A 20,850-nucleotide genomic window follows, 5' to 3' on the forward strand; every position below is an offset into this window, starting at 1 on the left:
AAAGCAGTCAGTTACAAAGTGCCTAAGAAAGACAAATATCATGGTTGCAGATAAGACTCTACTGTAAAACCTGGGAGGGGGTTTTGAGTTGGGTCTCATTGCATGTTGAGTATCTGATTATGTAGAAGTGTACGTGTGTGTGTATACTTGATTTCATAATATTTCATTCAATCTAAGATGTCACAGATTTTAAGATGCCCCACCATGTATCTTATACAAAGAAAGAAGGAAAAAACGCTGATCATCATGGTTTTACATTAATTGTAAAATGAATCCTGTTAAAACTGAAAAACCGTCTTAGAATTCACAAGATACGGAGCTAACGAACACGCTGATGCTCAGTACTCTACTCTGGCCCACCGGTCTGTCTCCAAGGACTGCAACACTACCACCATTTGAGTAAAATAAGCTTGCTGCTGCATTGTGAGAGCTGGGAGGGTGTGTCCTACAGTATTCTTACTTCTTTTTAAAAATTTCTCTCTCCTTCTTGCACATTTACTCTTTCAAATAAAGTTTATAAATATTTCCGAAAACTCCTGCCAGGACTTTGGTTAAAATTATATTATGTTTGTTCATAATTTTTAAAAAATATAATTACGTTTGCTCAACTTTGCAATATCTTTCCTTACAGGAACATGAAATCTTTTTTCTAGCTATTCAGATTTTTACTTACAAGCTTTAAGTTTCATAATTTCCTACATAAAACTCTTGCATATTTTTTCTTTTTTTAAAAGATTTTATTAATTTGTCTCAGAGAGAGAGAGAGAGAGCGCTCACAAGCAGGGGGAGTGGGAGGCAGAGGGAGAGGGAAAAGCAGGTTCCCCGCTAAGGAAGGAGCCCGATGTGGGGCTCCATCCCATGACATGCACCGAAGGCAGATGTTTAACCGACTGAGCCACCCAGGCACCCTTCTTGCATATTTTTCTAAGTTTTATCTGTATTTTAATTTTTGTTGTTCTTGACACTATCCCCTCATTTAACTATGTTTTCTATAAAATTAACTTTAATTATGCAATATGCCCTTCTTTCACTATTTTTTTCAACAGACTTTTTTCTTTTAAAGCACCTCACAGCAGAGTTGAGAGGCAGAGGTTTCCCATATACTATCTTTGCCCCCACATATGCATGGCCACCTCCATTATAAACACCCCCTAACAGTGTGGTACCTTTGTTACAAGTGGTGAACGTACTCTGTCCGGCGCATCATTATCACCCTAAGTCCACAGTTAACATTAGGGTTCACTCTTGTACACTCAGCGGGTTTGGATCCACCACTATAATATTATACAGAGTAGTTTCAGTGCCCTAGGGACCCTCTGTGCTCCACCTACTCCCCTTAACCCCTGGCAACCACTGACCTTTCCATTGTTTCCATAGTTTAGCCTTTTCCAGAATGTCATATACTTAGAATCGTATCGTAGGGTATGATTGGCTTCTTTCACTCGGTCATTTGCATTGAAGTCTTCTCCATGTCTTCTCATGGCTTGACTGCACCTTTCTTGTTAGTGCTGAATAATATTCCATTGTCTAGACGTACCACAGTTTAATTACCAATTCATATACTAAAGGACATCTTGGTTACTTCCAAGTTTCAGCAATTATGAATCGAGCTGCTATAAACATCTGTCTACAGGTTTCTGTGTGGACTTAAGTGTTTAACCCCTCTGGATAAATACCAAGGAGCACAAACGCTGGATTGTATTGGAAGAGTATGTGTAGTTTTGTAGGAAACCGCCAAACTCTCTTTCAAAGTGGCTGTACTATTTTTGCATTTCCATCAGTGATGAATGGAGAGCTCCTGTTGCTCGTCGTCCTTGGCACAATTTGGCGGCGTTGGTGTTCTGGATTTTGGCCATTCGAATAGGTATGTAGTAGCACCTTACTGTTGCTTTAATTGGCATTTCCCTGATGTGAAGCATCTTTTCATACGTTTGCCTGTGGTATCTACTAAGAACTTTGGCCAATTTTTAAACCGGATCATTGGTTTTCTTACTGTTGAGTTTAACAGTTCCTTGTGTATTTTGGATAACAGTCCATTATCAAATATGTCTTTTCCAAATATTTTCTACGATCTGTGGCTTGTCTTTTCATTCTCTTGATAGTGTCTTTCTCACAGCAGAAAAATTTTAATTTTAATGAAATCCAACTTCTCCTTTGGTGTTGTTTATAAAAAACCATGGCCAAACCCAAAGTCTTCTGGGTTATTAATTACTGATTCAATTTCTTTAACTGATATAGGCCTATTCAAATTGTCTACTTCTGGTGTAAGTTTTGGCAGATTGTATCTAACCCCACAAGGAATTGGTCCGTTTCATGTAGGTTATCACATCTGAAGGCATAGAGTTGTTCACAGTATTCCCTGATTATCCTTTTAATGTCCCTGGGATCTGTAGCAGTATTCCCTCTTTCATTTCTGGTACTAGTAATCTGTGTCCTCGCTCCTTTCTTTCATTTAGCCTGACTACTGGTTCATCGATTTTATTGATAAAATAAAACTGACATAAAATCTATTATCAAAGAAGCAGCTTTTGTTGATTTTCTCCACTGGTTTCCTGTTTCCAACTTCACTGACTTCTGCTATAATTTTTATCATTTTTTCTTCTACTTACTTTGGATTTAATTTGCTCTTCTTTGTCTAGTCTCCTAAGATGGAAGCTTAGATAAGTGATTTTAGATCTTCCTTTCTACTATACACGTTCACAGTGCTATAAATTTCCCTCTAAACACTTTTTTTATTCACTCTTTTTATAAAGATTAAATATTAGAATTCCCTTGCCAGGCTGAAGTTTATTGTTCTAGACTCTTTCAGTACATTTACTTATGTCTACCTCCTGAAATACAGAGGACTGTCTGCATGTTTTCTAAAATTAAGCTGTATGTATACTACATACTTCCTATAGACTACTTGTCTTCCCCTGCCCCCGAAATTCATGTTGTGAACCTAATCCGCAATGTGCTGGTATTCTGGTGTGGGGGTCTTTGGGAGGTGATCAGGTCATATGGGCAAAGCCCTCATAAATAGGATGAGTGCCCTCACAGAAGGAACCCCAGAGATCCTGGGTCCCTTCGTCAGGTGAGGAAACAGGGAAAGACAGCGCTCCATGAACCAGGAAGCAGGCTCTCACCTGGTGTCTTGATTTTGGACTTCTCAGCCTCCAGAACCAGGAGAAATAAATTTCTTTGGTTTGTACGCCACCCAGCGTATGGTAACCTGACTGGACTAAGACAACACTACACCATTTTCACTTCCTTATCTCACCCAACAGTGTGTCTCATTTGTATTAATCCAACTGGAACTACCTTCTTTTCCCTTTTTCTTTGGAGAGTGAGAGAGAGGGGGAGAGAGAGAGGTGGTGTGCGTGAGTGAGTGGGCGGGGGAGGAGCTGGGGCAGAGGGAGAGGGAGAGAGAGAATCTGCAGCAGGCTCCAGTGTCAGCGCAGAGCCCGACACAAGGCTCGATTTCACAACCCCGAGATCATGACCTGAGCTGAAATCAACAGCTGGCCGCTTAACCAAGACTGAGCCACTCAGGCACCCCTGGAACTACCTCTCTTTTGATTATCAGCATATTACTCCACAGTAGGATTCTCTGAAATTTAGTTAGCTACCCTAATTAATAAACATTTCGATTGTTTCTAATTTTTTGCTGACACATAATATTTACAATTTCTAATCTGATAAATGATAATGATCTTCTATCATTGTTTTATAAAACATTGTTTCTGATCTGATAATTTCCTATGTTTACTGGTTACTTGTACTTTCATTTATGAATTGTGTATTTTCCCCTTTGCCTATTTTGTCGGACGCTTAACATACTGAGCCATCCACATGCCCCTGCTGCTTGCTTTTTAAATTTATACTGTCTTTTTTCCAACAAGAAGTTTTGAATTTTAAAATAGGTAATTTATTGATCTTTGTCCTTTTCATTTTTTTGTGACTTAAGGACATAATGTTATCCGTTATTTGATAGTTGTATGTTTATCCTTCAACTAGCCACTTTATTTAGTTCTATTCTAGAATGTAAATTTCTTAATTACAAAATCATAATGAACTTTTAAGTCTTGACCCAATTCTGTCATGCTCTGGATACACTCTTTTTTTTTTTTTTTTAATTCCATTGAGTGGATTAAGAAATAGGACACTTCTGGGGCACCTGGGTGGCACAGCTGGTTGGTTGCCCAACTCTTGGTTTCAACTCAGGTCATGGTCTCGGGGTCGTGGAACCAAGCCCTGTGCTGGGCTCCACGCTAAGTGTGGAATCCGCTTGAGATGCTCTCGCCCTCTCCCTGCCCCTCCCACTTGGGCCACTCTCTCTAAAATAAGTAGGTAAATCCTTAAATTAAAAAAAAAAAGGGGGGGGACACCTCTGTCTACCAAAATGCAGACACCTATTTCCATCCATTTTTTAAAGACTCCTATAAAAATAAAACAGAAAATGAGAATAATCCAAATGTTCAGCTGAAGAAAATTCATCCTTACCAAAACCAATGACAAAACAGAAGGAAACTGAAATTCAACACTCCACACTGAATTAAATATTTTCAAACAAGCACTTGGGTTTACTGGAGCACACTCTGAATCAAATCTTCAAAAATATGAGCTCATAATGGATAAAAAACTAAAAGAAATGAAACAACTTGATTAAACTCAGGGAAGAAATAGGAAAAAAACCTAAAATCATCAGAAATGTACACTGATTCATAAATTACCCAAAGAAGAAGTAGATTAATAACATAATAAAGGACACTGGAGAAAAAGTAGAAAAATGATTAAGAAAATGAAAATGAGACAAAGAAAAAAGGAAGATGAATCAGAGAGACAGACCACAATTGATGTGGAAAACAACCAAAGAAGGAATAACATTTATATAATTGGAGTCCTGAGACACAAAAACAAAAAATGGAACAGAACTAATATTTATAACTATTAAAAAAACCTTTCTGGATGTAAAGGACTTGAATCTACAATACTGAAAGAGCTCATTGGCAGCACGGTAAGCTAACTCTTAACAATCAACTCAATATCACACTTTCACAAAGCTACTAAACAAAGATAAAGAATCCTTAGGACCACCAAGGGAAAAAGATTAAATGACTTATAAGGAAAGAATAATGACTGATCTGAGACTTCTCAAAGAAACAGACAAAGCAGGACAACAATAAAGCAGCACTTTCAAGAAACTCAAGAAAATAAAGTGTGAACCAAAGATTTTTCCCTCCAGCCTAGCTGTCCTTCAAGTATCAAAGCCATAGGAAAATAATTTTAAACACATAAGTGCTCAAGAAATTTTGTTATCTATGAGACCTCTTTGAAGAATCTACTAGAAAATGAACTCCACTCAACCAAGAGATGACAAGGGAAACTTAAGCAAAAGGAGTTTAGTAATTTAATTATAGATGTAAAATTAGAACAAAGATGAGTAAGAAGTGTATACAAAGAAATGTCGAAAAAATAGAATACACAGATACCTATTTTTCTATGTGTATATGTAGATATATATTTGTGAAGCTGGAATTCAATGTTTTTAAAACAGTTCCTGTCCACCAAAATACATACAGGTAGAGAAAAATCACAAGGTATTTGTTACCAATGCGGCGACCATCATGTTACTTAGATCATCATTACACTCCATTCCATACTGATACGTGTGGATTTGGCCACCATGTTGTCAACTGGCAGGATACTCATATCATCTCTGCACAATTAGCATTTTGCCCTTCACCTATACTGTGGCATGTTTTTATAAGAGAATTACTTAAGGGACTCCTGGGTGGCTCAGTCGGTTAAGTGTCTGACTCTTAATTTCCGCTCAGGTCATGATTTCAGGGTCGTGAGACTGAGCCCCAAGTCAAGCTCTGCACTCAGCATGAAGTCTGCTTGAGATTCTTTCCCCTCCACCCTCTCCCTCCCCCTCTGTTCCTCTCCCCAACTCCCCACTCCTGTTCTCTCTCCTGTGAGCTCTAAAATAAAAATCTTTAGGGGCGCCTGGGTGGCACAGCAGTTAAGCGTCTGCCTTCAGCTCAGGGCGTGATCCCGGCGTTCCGGGATCGAGCCCCACATCAGGCTCCTCCACTATGAGCCTGCTTCTTCCTCTCCCACTCCCCCTGCTTGTGTTCCCTCTCTCGCTGGCTGTCTCTATCTTTGTCGAATAAATAAAATCTGTAAAAAATAAATAAAATAAAATAAAATAAAAATCTTTAAAAAAAAGAGTATCATTAAAAAAAATTAGAACAATTCAAATTTTGAATATTTTCAATATTCAGATATCCAAATAATGATATTCTACTGTAATTCTAACACAGCTTTTAGTTTGTGGTTTGTATTTTCTAGGTGGGCAATCCTGACATCTGTGAATAATAACTTATTCCTAACCTCTGTATCTTTTTTAATCGCACTTTCAAAACAATACTGAATACCAGAGGCAAGTGTAGGCATACTTATCTGATTCCTGAACTTTAGGTATAATCCAGTGGTATGTTTTTTAATTTAATGTGTTTCTGTTTCTCGTGACTGTTTTTCTCAAACTAAGAAAGTTTCTTTGTAGCTCTAGTTTGAGAGTTTCATCAAAAAATAAATATGAAAATATGAAAATATTTTTCCCCGACTCAAATAACACATTAATAAATTCCTAATGTTAAACCACCCTTATATCCCTGGGGGTAGAAAGGTCCTTTGGTATATTCTCTTAATATAATGCTTTCTCTAGTTTGTTATCATTTTAGTTAGTGAGAACACACTATAGGCTTTTATGTAATTTGTGTCCAGATTTAATAATTGTGTGAGCCTTCAAAATGAACCTGAAGGCTTTGTTATTTTTTCTGCTCTGCAACAGTTCACATAATATAAAAGTTCATGCTTTTTCAAGTATGACAGAACTCACTGACAGAACCTCTGGCCCTGGTGCCTCTCTGGTTAGTTCTCTGATTACCTTTGACTTCCAGCTTTTAGTCTAACCCATATTCTCCTAAGACAATTTTGGGAATTATATTTTTCTTTAAGAGAGTCAGGGAAGTGTGGCAGTGCTTTGGAGTCGAGACTGTCAGGGCCTACCTACATCCTACCTCAGCCACTTCCTTGCAGGCTTGCAGTTTTGTTCTCTCAGATTGATTTCTTGGGTGTTCAGAATGATTTGGTATTTATCTAGCTGTGTTCAAGGGACGAGGCAAGCTTAGGATCCCCCTACTCCTCCACCATCTTAATGCCTCTCCCTCTGCCTCAGCCACTTCCTAGCTGTGTGTTCTTGGTAGATTACTCTCCGGGTTTTAATTCCCTTAATGAAGGAATGGGGAAAGTGATAGTGTCTACTTAATAAAACTGTTGTGAATATTATGAGTAAATACATACAAAGCACTCAGAACTGTGCCTGGCCCACTCAATAAATACTAGTTATTAATTAGGATATTTTTCAAATTAATTAGAATAAAGTTACCCACAACAATATCTTCAACTTTAAAAATATCCTCTATATTTAAAATGATTAATATTGTCCTTTTATGTTTTCTTTTTTCCTTGACCAGACCTGCCAGAAGTTAATCAATTTCACGTTTTTTTCGAAGAACTAGTTGGTTCTTATCTCTGTTTTAAAATTTCTTCATTTGTCAATTTAGTTCCTTTCCTACCTTCTTGAAATGAGTAAGGAGTTCATTTATTTCTAGTCTCTGTTAATGTCTAATAAATAAGTCTGCTTCTGCATAATACCTGTCTATATCCCATAGGGTTTGATATGAACTGTTCTCATCTTTCTACATTTCTAAATAATCTATAATCTCAATTCTGATTTTCTCTTTAATCCAACAGTTTTATGGTTCTATTGATTTAAAGTGAAAAGATCTAATCTATATAATCTCTACTTTTTGGAATTTGTTAAATTTTCTCTATGACCTATTACATGATAATTCAATTAATATTCCATTAGCATCCATATAGAAAAAGGTATTCTTTGTACTTGTATGTGTAGCTATAAAATCATGCTGTGTTGTTATTCAAATTCTTTAGAGCCTTAGTTAACAGCTTTTGCTGTGAACATTTCAACGTTAAATGCATGATACAAAAAGGTTCATGGTCGTCAAAACCACTTAAAGGATATTAGATTCTATCAATATCAATTAACATTCTTGTCTCATCAAACCAGTTCTCGACCCCCCTGAATTCCATTTCATCTAGTGTTAGGTGCTATTCCTTGCGTCTGTCATCAATCTGGCATATATCTTTGTTTTTCCCGATATTTTTATCACTTGCCTTAAACAGTAGAGCAGGATTTTTATGTTAACTCAATCTGGAAGCTTCCATCTTTTAATAAAGGAAGTGGAGGCACTTTACAAGCATCATAATCTATTCAAATCTAAATTTCGCTGATACTTTTTAACATAAAAAATTAGTTCGTCTTATGTTTACAAAGTACAGCAGAACTGGTAGGTAGGTGGCAAAAAATATTTTGCTAATTCTAAAGGAATCCTGTCTAAATATAGTTAACTGCAGTATGTAGTAAAATCTTACCAATACTGACATAGTTCCAAAATAACAGGAGCATTTTGCAGGGATGTCTAGAAGTTTCAGTTGTTACATTCTAGCTGATAGTAATAACAGACTTCTAATGCTGAGAAACGGCTATGATTTGGAAGAAACAGTTTCAGGGGGGCAGATGTGTAAGAGATGTGACTAGTAGAGAGACAAAGAGCAGACACACAAAGACATGTGAGTGAGGAGCCTGTCAGGCTGAAAAATAGAGAAGCCACTAGAAATTAAAAAAAAAAAAATCAGTTACCACATTTACAGAAAAGCCATTAAGTTTCCATGTCTTGTATATACAGTTTTATTTCGATAAACTTGAGCTGCATCTTTAAAACTGATGTGCACTTGTAACACAGCCTCCATTTACTATCTCCCCAAGAGCTATCAATTGAAATGATGTTATAGTTTATAATCAACTATGTCAAAGGAATGAGGAAATATAAAAGACAATATATTTATAAAAAGACCTCTAACTTTTATAACAAGATTCAAAGTAAAAGTTATCATTTCAAAGAGTGAAGTGGAGCAGCAGAATGAAAGAATGCCTAGCTCTGGGGGTGCCAGGGAGGCTCCGTCAGTTAAGCGTCTGCCTTTGGCTCGGATCATGGTCCCAGGGTCCTGGGATGGAGCCCCACGTCGGGCTCCTTGCTCGGCAGGGAGTCTATTTCTCCCTCTGCCCCTCCTCATGCCCTCTGCCTCTGCTTATGCTCTCTCTCTCATTCTCTCTCTCTCAAATAAATAAATAAAATCTTAAAAAAAAAAAAAAAAGAACGCCTAGCTCTGAACACAGGTTAAGACTTAGCAGAAATATCAGTGTAAAACAAATACATTTCTTTTATTGAAATATCTGCTCTCTTACCAATCTCCATTGAATCAGCTCTAAAAGATACTGAGTAATGCCACCTGCACAATGCGCATCTGTGGTCACCAGGCTCTTTCTAGGAGATCCACACAGCTTTGCTGCAGAGTAACATGCTTACTAAGAGTCAGCTGTGTCCATTCCCAAACCTATTACAACTGTATTTATTTTTCTAATTACATGAATTAAGTATTACATAAGCATATATAATATGAGTGGAAACAGAAAAGATAGTTTTTGTTGCTGTGAAAACTAAGTTGAAAGCTTTAGAAAAACTGAAAGGCGTGGGGCGCCTGGGTGGCGCAGTCGTTAAGCATCTGCCTTTGGCTCAGGGCGTGATCCCAGCGTTCTGGGATCAAGCCCCACATCAGGCTTCTCTGCTGGGAGCCTGCTTCTTCCTCTCCCACTCCCCCTGCTTCTGTTCCCTCTCTCACTGGCTGTCTCTCTCTGTCAAATAAAGAGATAAAATCTTTAAAAAAAAGAAAAGAAAGAAAGAAAAAGAAAAACTGAAAGGCAAGTTACTAAAAAAAAAAAAAAGTTTGTTCCGCTTCAGAGTGGTTAGAGGAAAAATCTGTAGAAATATAGAAATACCCTGCACTCAGATTTCTTAGAAAGTTTAAGTTCTTTGGTCCAATGTGAGGAAACCAAAACTAAAAAACTTTGATGATGTGCCAGTGACAGCAGGGTTAGATAAAAGAAACAAGGAGAAAAACATACCTACTCAAAGAAAAAAACCCTGGGGCACCTGGGTGGCTCAGTTGTTAAGCATCTGCCTTTGGCTCAGGTCATGATCCCAGGGTCCTGGGATCAAGCCCTGCATCAGGCTCCCTGCTCAGCGGGAAGCCTGCTTCTTCCTCTCCCACTCCCCCTGCTTGTGTTTCCTCTCTTGCTGTGTCTCTCTGCGTCAAATAAATAAAATCTTAAAAGAAAAAAAATCTCTAGGGTTGTAATAAAAGATTAATGCATAAATATAAATTTATACTGAGTGTTTTTAAGAAGTAATTTCTAGCTATAGTACATAAAAAAAAATTTTTTTTTAAAGTATGCTCAATGCCAAGTGTGGAGCCCAGCGTGGGGCTTGAACTCATTACCCTGAGATCAAGACCTGAGGTAAGACCAAGAGTCTAAGGCTTAACCCACTGAGCCACCCTAGCTTCAGTACTTTTTAATTTAACTGACATCTACCACCAGTCCCCACTGGCTAATAGGCTTTTAATGTAAATTGGAAAATAGTAAATATATTATTTCTTGGCAACCTTAAAGCCTGCTATATGTTTTCTTCAAAATTTAATTTTACACATATAAGACATAAAGAGAAAATCTTAAAAGAAGTCAGAGAAGACAGAGGGCCAGGAAAGAACAATGGCTAACTGCTCATCAGAAACAATGCAAGACAAAAGACAATGGAATTAGAGCAATAAAGGAAAGCCCCCCCAAAAAGGGGGGGATCTATATTCAGTGAAAATATGCTTCGGAAATGAACAAAAATTTTTAATTTGTAAATAAAAAAAGCGAATTAGTCTCCAGCAGATCTTCCTCAAAAAGGCATATTAGAATGCAAATAAATTAGTGTGACATTAGTACAGGCATAAACTCTAATCTGATCTAATTGTAGTATTACTTAATTAAAAAGAAACAGTTTGTAAATTCCAGTTATTTATTATTAGTTATAAAATATCACTGACTGACCTCACAACTGCCATGACACAGGGGTGTGTCCCCACCATATGTGGGCGACTGCTGATATGTAATGTAACTGCTCATTCTTGAACAAACTTACCTCTTTGTTTTGGAAAGATCTGTTCAGGGTGCTGTAAAATAAATTACAGTGCATTAGATAATTACTGCACATATTATAAACCTAAGTGAAATTTTAAAAAATATTAATGAAGAGAACTACCTTCATTATTGGCCTGGCTTGCTTCTCAAACAAACCACTTGGAAAAAGGTAAGCAATAGCTCTCTGAAAAAATACACAAAGGTTAATTAATAACTGTTATAAACACAAGTTAATGTTATGACTCATAGTTACTGAGTGCTTACTACATGCCAGATACTAGACTAAGAATTTCATATACATTATCTCATAATCTTTTAAACGGGAGAAAAAATTACCACATACACATCCTCCAAAGAAAAATTATTCGTGACTATTAAAGTGGTTATTAACAATTTTCAAGTGTCAGTTTCAAACATGAGCACGATACCACAAATCTCTTTCTTGAAAGCAAACGAAAGGGGCTCCTAATACAACCTCTGTGGTACCGTGCTCCACATCAGGCCTTCGCACTCCCCGGCGGCAGCGCAAATATCAAAGACTGAACACGACAAGAGCAGGCCCCAAGCCTCATCCACCGCAGCCCCGACGTTTGTAGATGCTCTCTGAACTCCTCCCAGGAAGTTTTGAGAGGTTTTTATACTACATTTTCCCAACCAAGTTCTCTTAAATGTCTGTTTCTCAATGGGGATGCTATTGGCATTTTGAGTGTGACCGCTCTGTTGTAGGCAGCCTTGCCCTTACCCTGTCCTGCAGGTCACTGAACACCCCTGGCCCTTCTCCACCATCTATGCCAGTAAATCCTTAGAGCCTGTGACAAATCTCGCCCCCCCCCCATTTCCAAATCCCCTCACCTCCTAGTACTGCCACCAACTTGAGAACTGCGTAAGCCATGACAGTGTCTTCTCCAATACCACTCCTCGCAATTAAAAGGAAACCACACGCATTTTCATCTCTCTTGAATGATGTCAGATGAGACGTCTGTGGCCTTGGATCTTTTCAGCACTGTATCTGAACCCTAAATGAACTGGCAGCTCACGGTAAACACTCGGCTGTTCTTTTAGAGAGGCTGTTCTCAGGACGGGCCTCTCTGCCCACCCACACAGTAAATGTGCTAGACCAGATTCCGCCCCTGAAAGTTAGGGACCTGTAACTTGGGGCTTATCAATTCAGATATCTTAGGGAGCCCATCTGTGTCTCTGGGTCAAGCTTCATTCTCCCATTCGGCCTTTTGGCAATAAAAGACACCAAAGAAACCCTTAGATCACACAGCTGAGTGCTAATTTTGTGAACATTTTTTCTTTTTAAAACCAGGGACTCCTCTGCTTTTCCTTCTCTGAGGGAGAAAAAGTGTACTTTTTAATAAGTGATTCTGAGACAACTGATTGCCATTTGGAAAAAGATAAAAGTGGATGCAAACCCAACACCATACACGAGAATAAACTGCAGATGGGTCAGACAGGTAAACACGGAAAATCAAATCAAACAAGTACAAGAAGAAAACACGGCGAATTCCTTTATATAAGCTACACCCCCAAAGGCAAACCAACATCATCACAGGCTATTCGCTGATTTATAACAACAAAATATAAGAACCCCCCCCAGACAAGGTTGGCTACATAAATGATAGCACACCCATGCCATCAAGCACTCCAGCCATAAAAAAAGATTGATAAAAGAAAGACGCAAGGGAAATGTACTTAAGAGTAGTGTGACCTTTGGCGTAAGAAAAAGAATTAAGAAAATACATATAGGAATAGGGAAAAATATACATAGGTTTCTTTCCACAAGGAAGGTACAGTGGAAACTAAGCAAAATCATCATTTATTAAGGGCTGGGTGGCAGCAGGGTGAGGGCCACAGAGATGAGTAAGGCTTCCCTGGCTATGCCTTTATTCAGCTGAACTTTGAAGCATGAATATGCCATATATATTAAAGACAAAAATTTCCAAAAACAAACTCTAAAACTTAATACAAACAAAAACAAATAAACCTAACTTCTAATGACAAAAACAACAGCAAAGAAATCAACATTACTCGGAAGGCTTATTGTTAATAATATTAATATTAAAATTCTGAAATGTTTTATGTATATTATAGCATAAAGTAAATAAATTTATTAATTTTATGGTGACCAAAATGTTACTGTAGGGGAAGAGATATAAACATAAAAGAAGAAATGTAATGTTAAGTTTGAATTAGACAAATCAACACATACTCGTGATCTTTAAAAAATATTATTTCTTGGATTAGTCCTACAATATTTAAAAGACAGTACTTTTTAATTCTGTCCCCTGAAACAGCATAGATGCAATGAAACTCTAGAAGCAGTGAGTGGCCCCTAGCATTAAAATCTTGGTTTCTATATACAATTTCCTAGTATAAGGAACAGAGTATCATAAAGAAATGATTAATTCTAGGCCTAAGGCAGGGAAAGTACAAATAAGCCTAAGACACCTTACTGTGCTGGAAAACAAGGAAGTGCTCGAAAGGACAGAGAAGCCAGCTTCCAGGAGCTCCCACTGGCCACACTTAGGACAACGTGAACACCAAAAAGAACAATGACAATGCCTGATAACACACTCAATATGTACATGTTGAGGAGTGTGCCTCTACACACACACACACACACACACACACACACTCCCTCTCTCTCTCCACGGTTCTGAAGTAGGGGGCAAGGAGAAAAGGAAAGCCTCTTTATGAAACAATACCAGTTAATAAAAGCAGAAGGAATGGCAGAAGTAGAAAGTCACTGGTTTATAACTTCCAAAGTAATCTCCAATTTCAGCCAAGGAGAACCGGTAGATGATAAAGTCATTGGCTGAAAGGTTACCAGGGAATAGAATATTCAAATGGACCCCAAATAATCACCCTACAGATAACTTAGTTACAAGGGGGAAAAAAATCACTTTTACAATAAAGAGGTCTAGTGGTCACCACATTAACCAAGGGGTCTTATGTACAATCAATAGTGGGACAAACTCATTATGTACCTCCTGGTGTGAGGGAACAAGAAGTATACACTATCACACACATATTACCCTTTGTACATTCTAAGTCTAATCACAAGGAAGCAAGTAGAAAGCCAGAATGTAGACAACTGCATAAGACAAGTGGTCTGGATTCTACAAAACTAGCTAGTAATACAGACATTTTAGGGAAAACTGAGGAAATTTAAGTGTAGACTATAAAATATATGACATTACAGAATTATTGTAAGTTTATTAGATCTAATAGTGATATCATGGAAAAATGGTATAAAGGATGTATGTATTTAGGGGTAAAGTAAATGCTGATACATTTAGGGGTTAGGTGTTACGATACTGCATTTTCAACATTCACTCTAAGTTTTATATATACACAGAGAAAGGAAATGTGGCAAAATGTTAACAACTGGCAAATCTATGTGAAAGGTTATATGTGCATGTGTGTTTGTATTCACTGAATATTCAAGTTTTCTGGAAATTTGAAAAATTTCAAAATAAAAAGCTGAGGAAATGTTAAAAATTAAAAAAGAAGTCAATCAGATCTTTCCAAACCTAACCTGTCTCAGCAGGGCCACCATGAGCCTACAGCACTTGGGGGCCAGCTGGCCTTCGGGCCTGATTCTCACAGTCAGCCATGGCAGCCCCAAGGCTGGTCAGATATCTCTGCAAAGGGGCTATGGACTCAAGGCCTGGGTGGGACTATGAGCGTGGAAGACCGAAGTGTAACTCTGCAGCCTGGGGTAATAAGCACACCAGGATTACGGGGGTGGAAGTCCAACCAACTTCCAAATCAGGTTCAAGCTGTCACTGGCATCATTTTCAAATATAAAAATTATTAGTAACCTAGGTGACCACTGTAGAGTTCAAGAAGGCAATGGAAATGTAAAGGATTCCATCCTGCAGCTAGGTTTCTCATGAAAGCTAAGACACAGACGAGTCACCAGGAAGTTAATCAGTAGAACTTGAAAATAAAGCATCAATTGCAAAGGGTGTCTAGGTCTTACAGGCAATCTCTGTATTAACTTAAAAACAAGTTAATAAAATATTTGGTGGAAATTTTTTAAAAAATCTCAGCTATAAATAAATTAACACATATTTCCTAATTCATAATTCCTCACTATATTAGGTGATAATGTTGATCTTATTTACTTATTTCTTTTAGAGAGAATGCACAATGTAGGGGAGAGGGCAGGAGCAGAGGGAGAGGACAAGCGGTCTAAGTGGTCTAAGCGCTGAACATGACACAGGACTCAATCTCACAACCCTGAGAGCATGACCTGAGCCGAAACCAAGAGTCAGACGCTTAATCGACTAAGCCACTCAGACACCCCTAGGTGAAAATAACAACACAACCAACTATACTATACTGTACTAACTATATTATACCATACTCTATACTCTGTTACTAATTACTGATATGGCATGTACAATGTACTATATGCTATATTGTACCAGCTACATTAAGTTTTGTATTAAGTACTATGGAGAAGGTCCATAGAGCAAGACACCATGTTAGATAAACAGCAAAATCACAAATTCAGTAAAAACAATGAAAAACAAAGGATGGCAGAAAAAGGAACAAAAGAATAAACAGTATGTAAGATAAAACAGCTTTTTTTTTCAAAATTTGTATTACATCTTTTACACCAAATTATGAGGAATACACTTTCTAATTCCAGTGAAGTTACCACACAGTGTTATATTAGTCATAAACTGGTTACTTTTTAACCGAGCAGAAGATACAAAACAGGAAGGGAACACTGCCAGCATGTGTTCCCTCATCTGTTCAGCACGCATGGGACAGTGCATGGGACAGTGCGACCACGACCTAACCTATCACTTTCATTTATCTCCTACAGGCACTCTAAACAGATTTCTTACAAATGCTGAGGCAAACAAAAAACTACCTGGATTTTATGAAAAAATAACTATGTTGACTTTCCAGGCCTGCACAACTTGCAGTTTTAACAGTTAAAACTCAAGTAGGTGGGGGCGCCTGGGTGGCACAGCGGTTAAGCGTCTGCCTTCAGCTCAGGGCGTGATCCCAGCATTCTGGGTTCGAGCCCCACATCAGGCTCCTCTGCTATGAGCCTGCCTCTTCCTCTCCTACTCCCCCTGCTTGTGTTCCCTCTCTCGCTGGCTGTCTCTATCTCTGTTAAATAAATAAATAAAATCTAAAAAAAAAAAAAAAACCTCAAGTAGGTGAATACCGTTTCAAAAACAAACAAACAAACCAGTATTTATAGGAAGAAGAGAATTTTGAGTGTACGTATGAAGCTGAGCAGCCAGCCCACTGACGTGTTCTGGGCAGAGCATCCTGCGCTGTAACATAGTAAAACCCTTCCTTCGCTGCACTTCAGAATTCAGAACAGAGGGAGCGGTGAACGTCTAAATAACAGAAGACCTTTATTATGTCCTATAACCATAAAAATATTCTCCGGGAACACCATTCCCAGTGACTCTAATCTGTAAGGACCTCAGCTTTATCTAGCTGCTGTGGGGACTAAATAAGGTATTTGCCAAAGCACAGCACCCCGCGGGCACTACACAAATGTTAGCTATACAAAAACGTTCTATGTGAAACACTTCCCCCACATTGTTTTGTTTTAAGACTTAAAGTAGCAAAGCTAGAACCTGAACCTCCTGAAATTTAGTATCTGAATATGGTCTTCCCTGCTGAGGTCAGGGAGCCAACTTAGGTCTCTCAGAAAACCAATTTACTTCTCCACTGTCATCAAAGACATTCAGCTATTTAGTGGCAAAATTAGGAGAAAAGCCCAACTGTGCTCAAAGGAAAAGAAATTGACCATTTACTGTGAATCAGTCAACTGATCAATTTTATTCAACAAATATTCATGGCACCTAAGTTCTAGGGACTCTGCTAGTTTAGGAAGCTACAGTTCCTGACGTCATTCTAGCAGCAGAGACAGATGCACACAGAATCTCAAGGACGGGGGTTACTGTCACAGTATACACGAAACAACACGGCTTAGTAAGAGAATACTTTACAGGACCTGTGCTGGAACTATTTCTAGGTTACATGGAGGGTACTAAGGGAAGTGGCCATTAACCTTTTTCAGCAATACTTTTCATCTGGCTTTTCTCAGCACTCACTTGTTCCTTGCCAAGTCAGGCCCTTCACACACTGTTTTCTCCTCCTGGAATACCATTGCTCCATTTAATGTTTCCTGTTCACCTTTGAGACGTAGCTCAAATGCCAGCCGTCCTGAGCGACCTCCCCTGACTCTCCGGCGGGTTCTGTCATTGCACTTCTTTGTTTATACCTGTTGGAGAGCTCTCCTCGCTTGCCTACTGCCTTACCACGTCAGTCGCACTGGACAGACAGCGCTCTCGGGTCTCTCCAGACCACACCATCTGGCCAGTCTAGTCTATTCTCTCCCCATCCTTCTTCCTGACTTGAACTTCCACACTCCTTGCAGCAATCACAAAGGCTGATGCTCACCTCATTTCCTTTACGTATCAATCCCTGCCCTGTGTGTGAGCCACCGACACAAGACTCTCAGTGTCACCCAGGCCGATAAACCCCCCCCCCCAACTCCCATTTCCATCCTTAGAAGCACACACCCACTTCCTAACTACCTCACTCTTCAGCCCAAGACTTCAATCAGGCCTCACCATAATTCCAATCCCGCGACTGCTTGGGCTCACCAAGCCTTCCTTTGGAACCTCATGACCTACAGCCAGGGCTCTTCCACAGAAGGTTGCTGTCTTCCCCTCACAGCCATGTTCCCCTCCTACCTCTCTCCAATTTCTTTCCCTGGTCTCTTGTAAACACATCTCTGCTCCTCAGAGTGCCATCTCTGATTCTCCTCCTATCAAGCAAATTCATGTAGAGAGTGGCTAAATCCATTTCTCTAGTTTCCAAACCATTCCCAACTGTCAGCTGTCTTTAGGACTGTTCCACTGAAGTATCCTAACAGTACATTCAGAGCTGCTCCTCAAATAACTTACTTTTGCCTTCTCACAGTATTCTCTCCCAGGCCCTGTTACCAGTTCTTTGGATTTTACCTTGGTCACATGTAGCGAGTGCTCTTGAAGGCAAAAGACCCTGGTTTCTTAGTCACCAATTTCCCGCCCCAGATGGAGGACATCGGAAGGTACCATGGTCCCCCTTATTTGCGAGGGATACATTCCAAGACCCTCAGCAGCAGCCTAAAGCCCCCGAGAGTATTGATCCCTATATATACATTTTTCCTATACATACACAGGTATGATAAAGTTTAATTTATAAATTAGATACAGTAAGATTAACTAACATTAAAATAACTGTAACAATATACTGTAATAAAAGTTATGTGAATGTGTTCTCTTTCTCAAAATACTTTATTGTATGGTACTGACATCTTCTTGTGATGGTATGAGATGATACAATGCCTATGTGATGAGAATAATGTGAAGCAAATGATGGAGGCACTGTGATGTAATGTTAGACTACTAGTGACCTTCTGGTATCTCAGAAGGGGGATCATATGCTTCCGGACAGGCAACCGAAACCACAGAAAGCAAAACCACAGATAGCAGGGGAATACAGTACTCAAAGGATAAATAAAGAAGCAAATTGATTGTAGAATCCTTGAGTCAATCAACTAGAAAATACAATACTTTATAGACAATTGGGGAAATTTAAATACAGATTAATATATAAATGACCCCATACCCTGCTACAGACTATATTCAAATTAATTTTAAGTGTGATAATGGTATTGTGGTTATATAGGAAAATATCCTAATTTTTTGGAGATGTATACTCAAGTATGTAGGGGTATAGCATCTTAACGTTTGTAACGGACTTTAAAAGAAAATAGTTCAGGGGTGCCTGGGTGGCTTAGCCGGTTAGACTCAGGTCATGATCTCCAGGTCCTAAGATCAGGCCCCTGGGTCAGGATTCCTGCTCAGCAGGGAGTCTGCTTCTCCTTCTCCTTCTGCCCCTGCACCATCCCCTCCCCATGTTTTCTTTGGGGGGGAAAAAAAAAAAAGAAAGAAAATAGTTCAGCCACAAAATATACAGGAGAAGCAAATATGGCAAAATGTTAAGTTATTTAAACTAGGTGATAGTCACAGGGTATGCATTATACAATTATTTCTGCTTTTCTGTATGACTGGAATTTTCATTTACAGTTAATAAACAAATTAATGTTTACTGCTATTGCTATTACCCTAGAATATTTCAGTTTCTCAATTCTGGTTCCTACCCCCATGTAATATACATACATACATACATATACATATGGTATCTGTACACAAATGTGTGTGTGTATACACACATACACAAGTCATCAATCTTTTGCTCTTCTATAACTGAATATTCAAACAACCGAAATTGTTTTAGTAAACCTGTTGTTTCAGTTAGATAAAAGCAACCATTTCCTACACTTCCAAATTTCTATTTATTCTTGCAGTGTATTTTTTAACTGTTTTCAAAACCAATATTTCAGGTATTTGGAATCATGTCATTGAAAAACAATATAAAAATGAAATTGCAGAATGATATTACTTATACTTCCAAAGTGTTCCCTTTCTTTCAAATAACACAAGGCAAAAAATACAAATTCTTACTTGGGGGGAAATGACGAAGCTATCCTCTGGTCAACAGTCTGGAAGAACTTTCCCTGATGATGGAAATATTCTATAATCTGTGTGACTAAAGAACTAAACTTTACTGTTAGTTAACATTAACTAACTTCAAACAATCCCACACAGCTAGTGGCAACCACACAGCTCGAGACCGTGTCCACCAAAGCCTTCCTGCAATAGGAAGAGCACTGCACTGATGCCACTGTTGTGTATCTCAGCAAGGTTTTCAAACTTTGTTAAACTGTTACAAAGTTATAAAGTCTGTGATTTATACCCACTTTCATAAGAGAGAGTAGTCACAACCAAAACATCTTTGAATAGAAGATTTCTATGATGAATCTGGTCACAACAGCCATTCCTCTTTCTCTTCCGTGAGGTGAGAGCATTTTAATACTTCAGACCTGTGATTTGAGTCCCTGGGGGTTTGAATGGGGAACTCAGTATCATGGAAACCATGTGGAAAGTTAAATTTCCTGACATGTCTCTCGGCCCCAGAGACCCTCTGCTACTAACCAGAATAACTCTTACTGTGTCTAAGGCAAGAGCACTTGGATTCTGTACCTCATTTCAGCCTGGATTTCAATGCTGGGAGTAGAAAGTAGAAACATTTATATATAGGAAGTTGCAGGAAAATGTAGGTATATATATATATACACACAAACACTCCTGTGGGGCATAAATGAAAGTAACATCACAAAAGACTCTAGATACCTAATTAGTCTTCTTGTAGTGTTCATTAATTCATGACTGCTCCCTTCGTCCTTCCCCCACCTCCCATCCTCTGTTGTTCCTTTCCACAATCTTAACCTGCTACTGGCAAGAAAAAGATAAATATCCAGTTGTGACCAATACTGAAAACTCCTGCTTGTTTTGCACCTCTTTCCTCCCAGAAACGAAGCAAAAGAAAGAAAAAAAAACCACCAAACATAATGACAAAAACAAGCAGCCACTTCCTACTTGTAGCCTTGGAACGCCTACCTGAAGGAACAAGGTCACCCTCCAGAGCCCATCAGGACAGAGCCTTGTCTGCTACGTGCCCTCCAGGAAACACTCCAGCCAGACTCTGCAGGGCCTTCAGTCCAAGTCCGTGGTAACTGTCCCACCATCTTACAGGCA

At 38.7% G+C, this 20,850-nt stretch overlaps 1 protein-coding gene across 1 annotated transcript in view; it reads right to left on the reverse strand.

The window, feature by feature from the left end:
* MRPS9 (mitochondrial ribosomal protein S9) overlaps positions 1-20,850 on the reverse strand; it is a 63,486-nt gene that overhangs the window by 21,145 nt on the left and 21,491 nt on the right. Inside the window, exons 3-4 of the mRNA XM_026515672.4 lie at positions 11,274-11,336; positions 11,154-11,184 (exon numbers count right to left, since the gene is read on the reverse strand). Of these exons, the coding sequence (XP_026371457.1) occupies positions 11,154-11,184; positions 11,274-11,336 (94 nt within the window). The remainder of the gene's footprint in view (positions 1-11,153; positions 11,185-11,273; positions 11,337-20,850) is intronic.

The sequence above is a fragment of the Ursus arctos genome, unplaced genomic scaffold, assembly GCF_023065955.2.
Source record: "Ursus arctos isolate Adak ecotype North America unplaced genomic scaffold, UrsArc2.0 scaffold_8, whole genome shotgun sequence".
NCBI lineage: Eukaryota > Metazoa > Chordata > Mammalia > Carnivora > Ursidae > Ursus > Ursus arctos.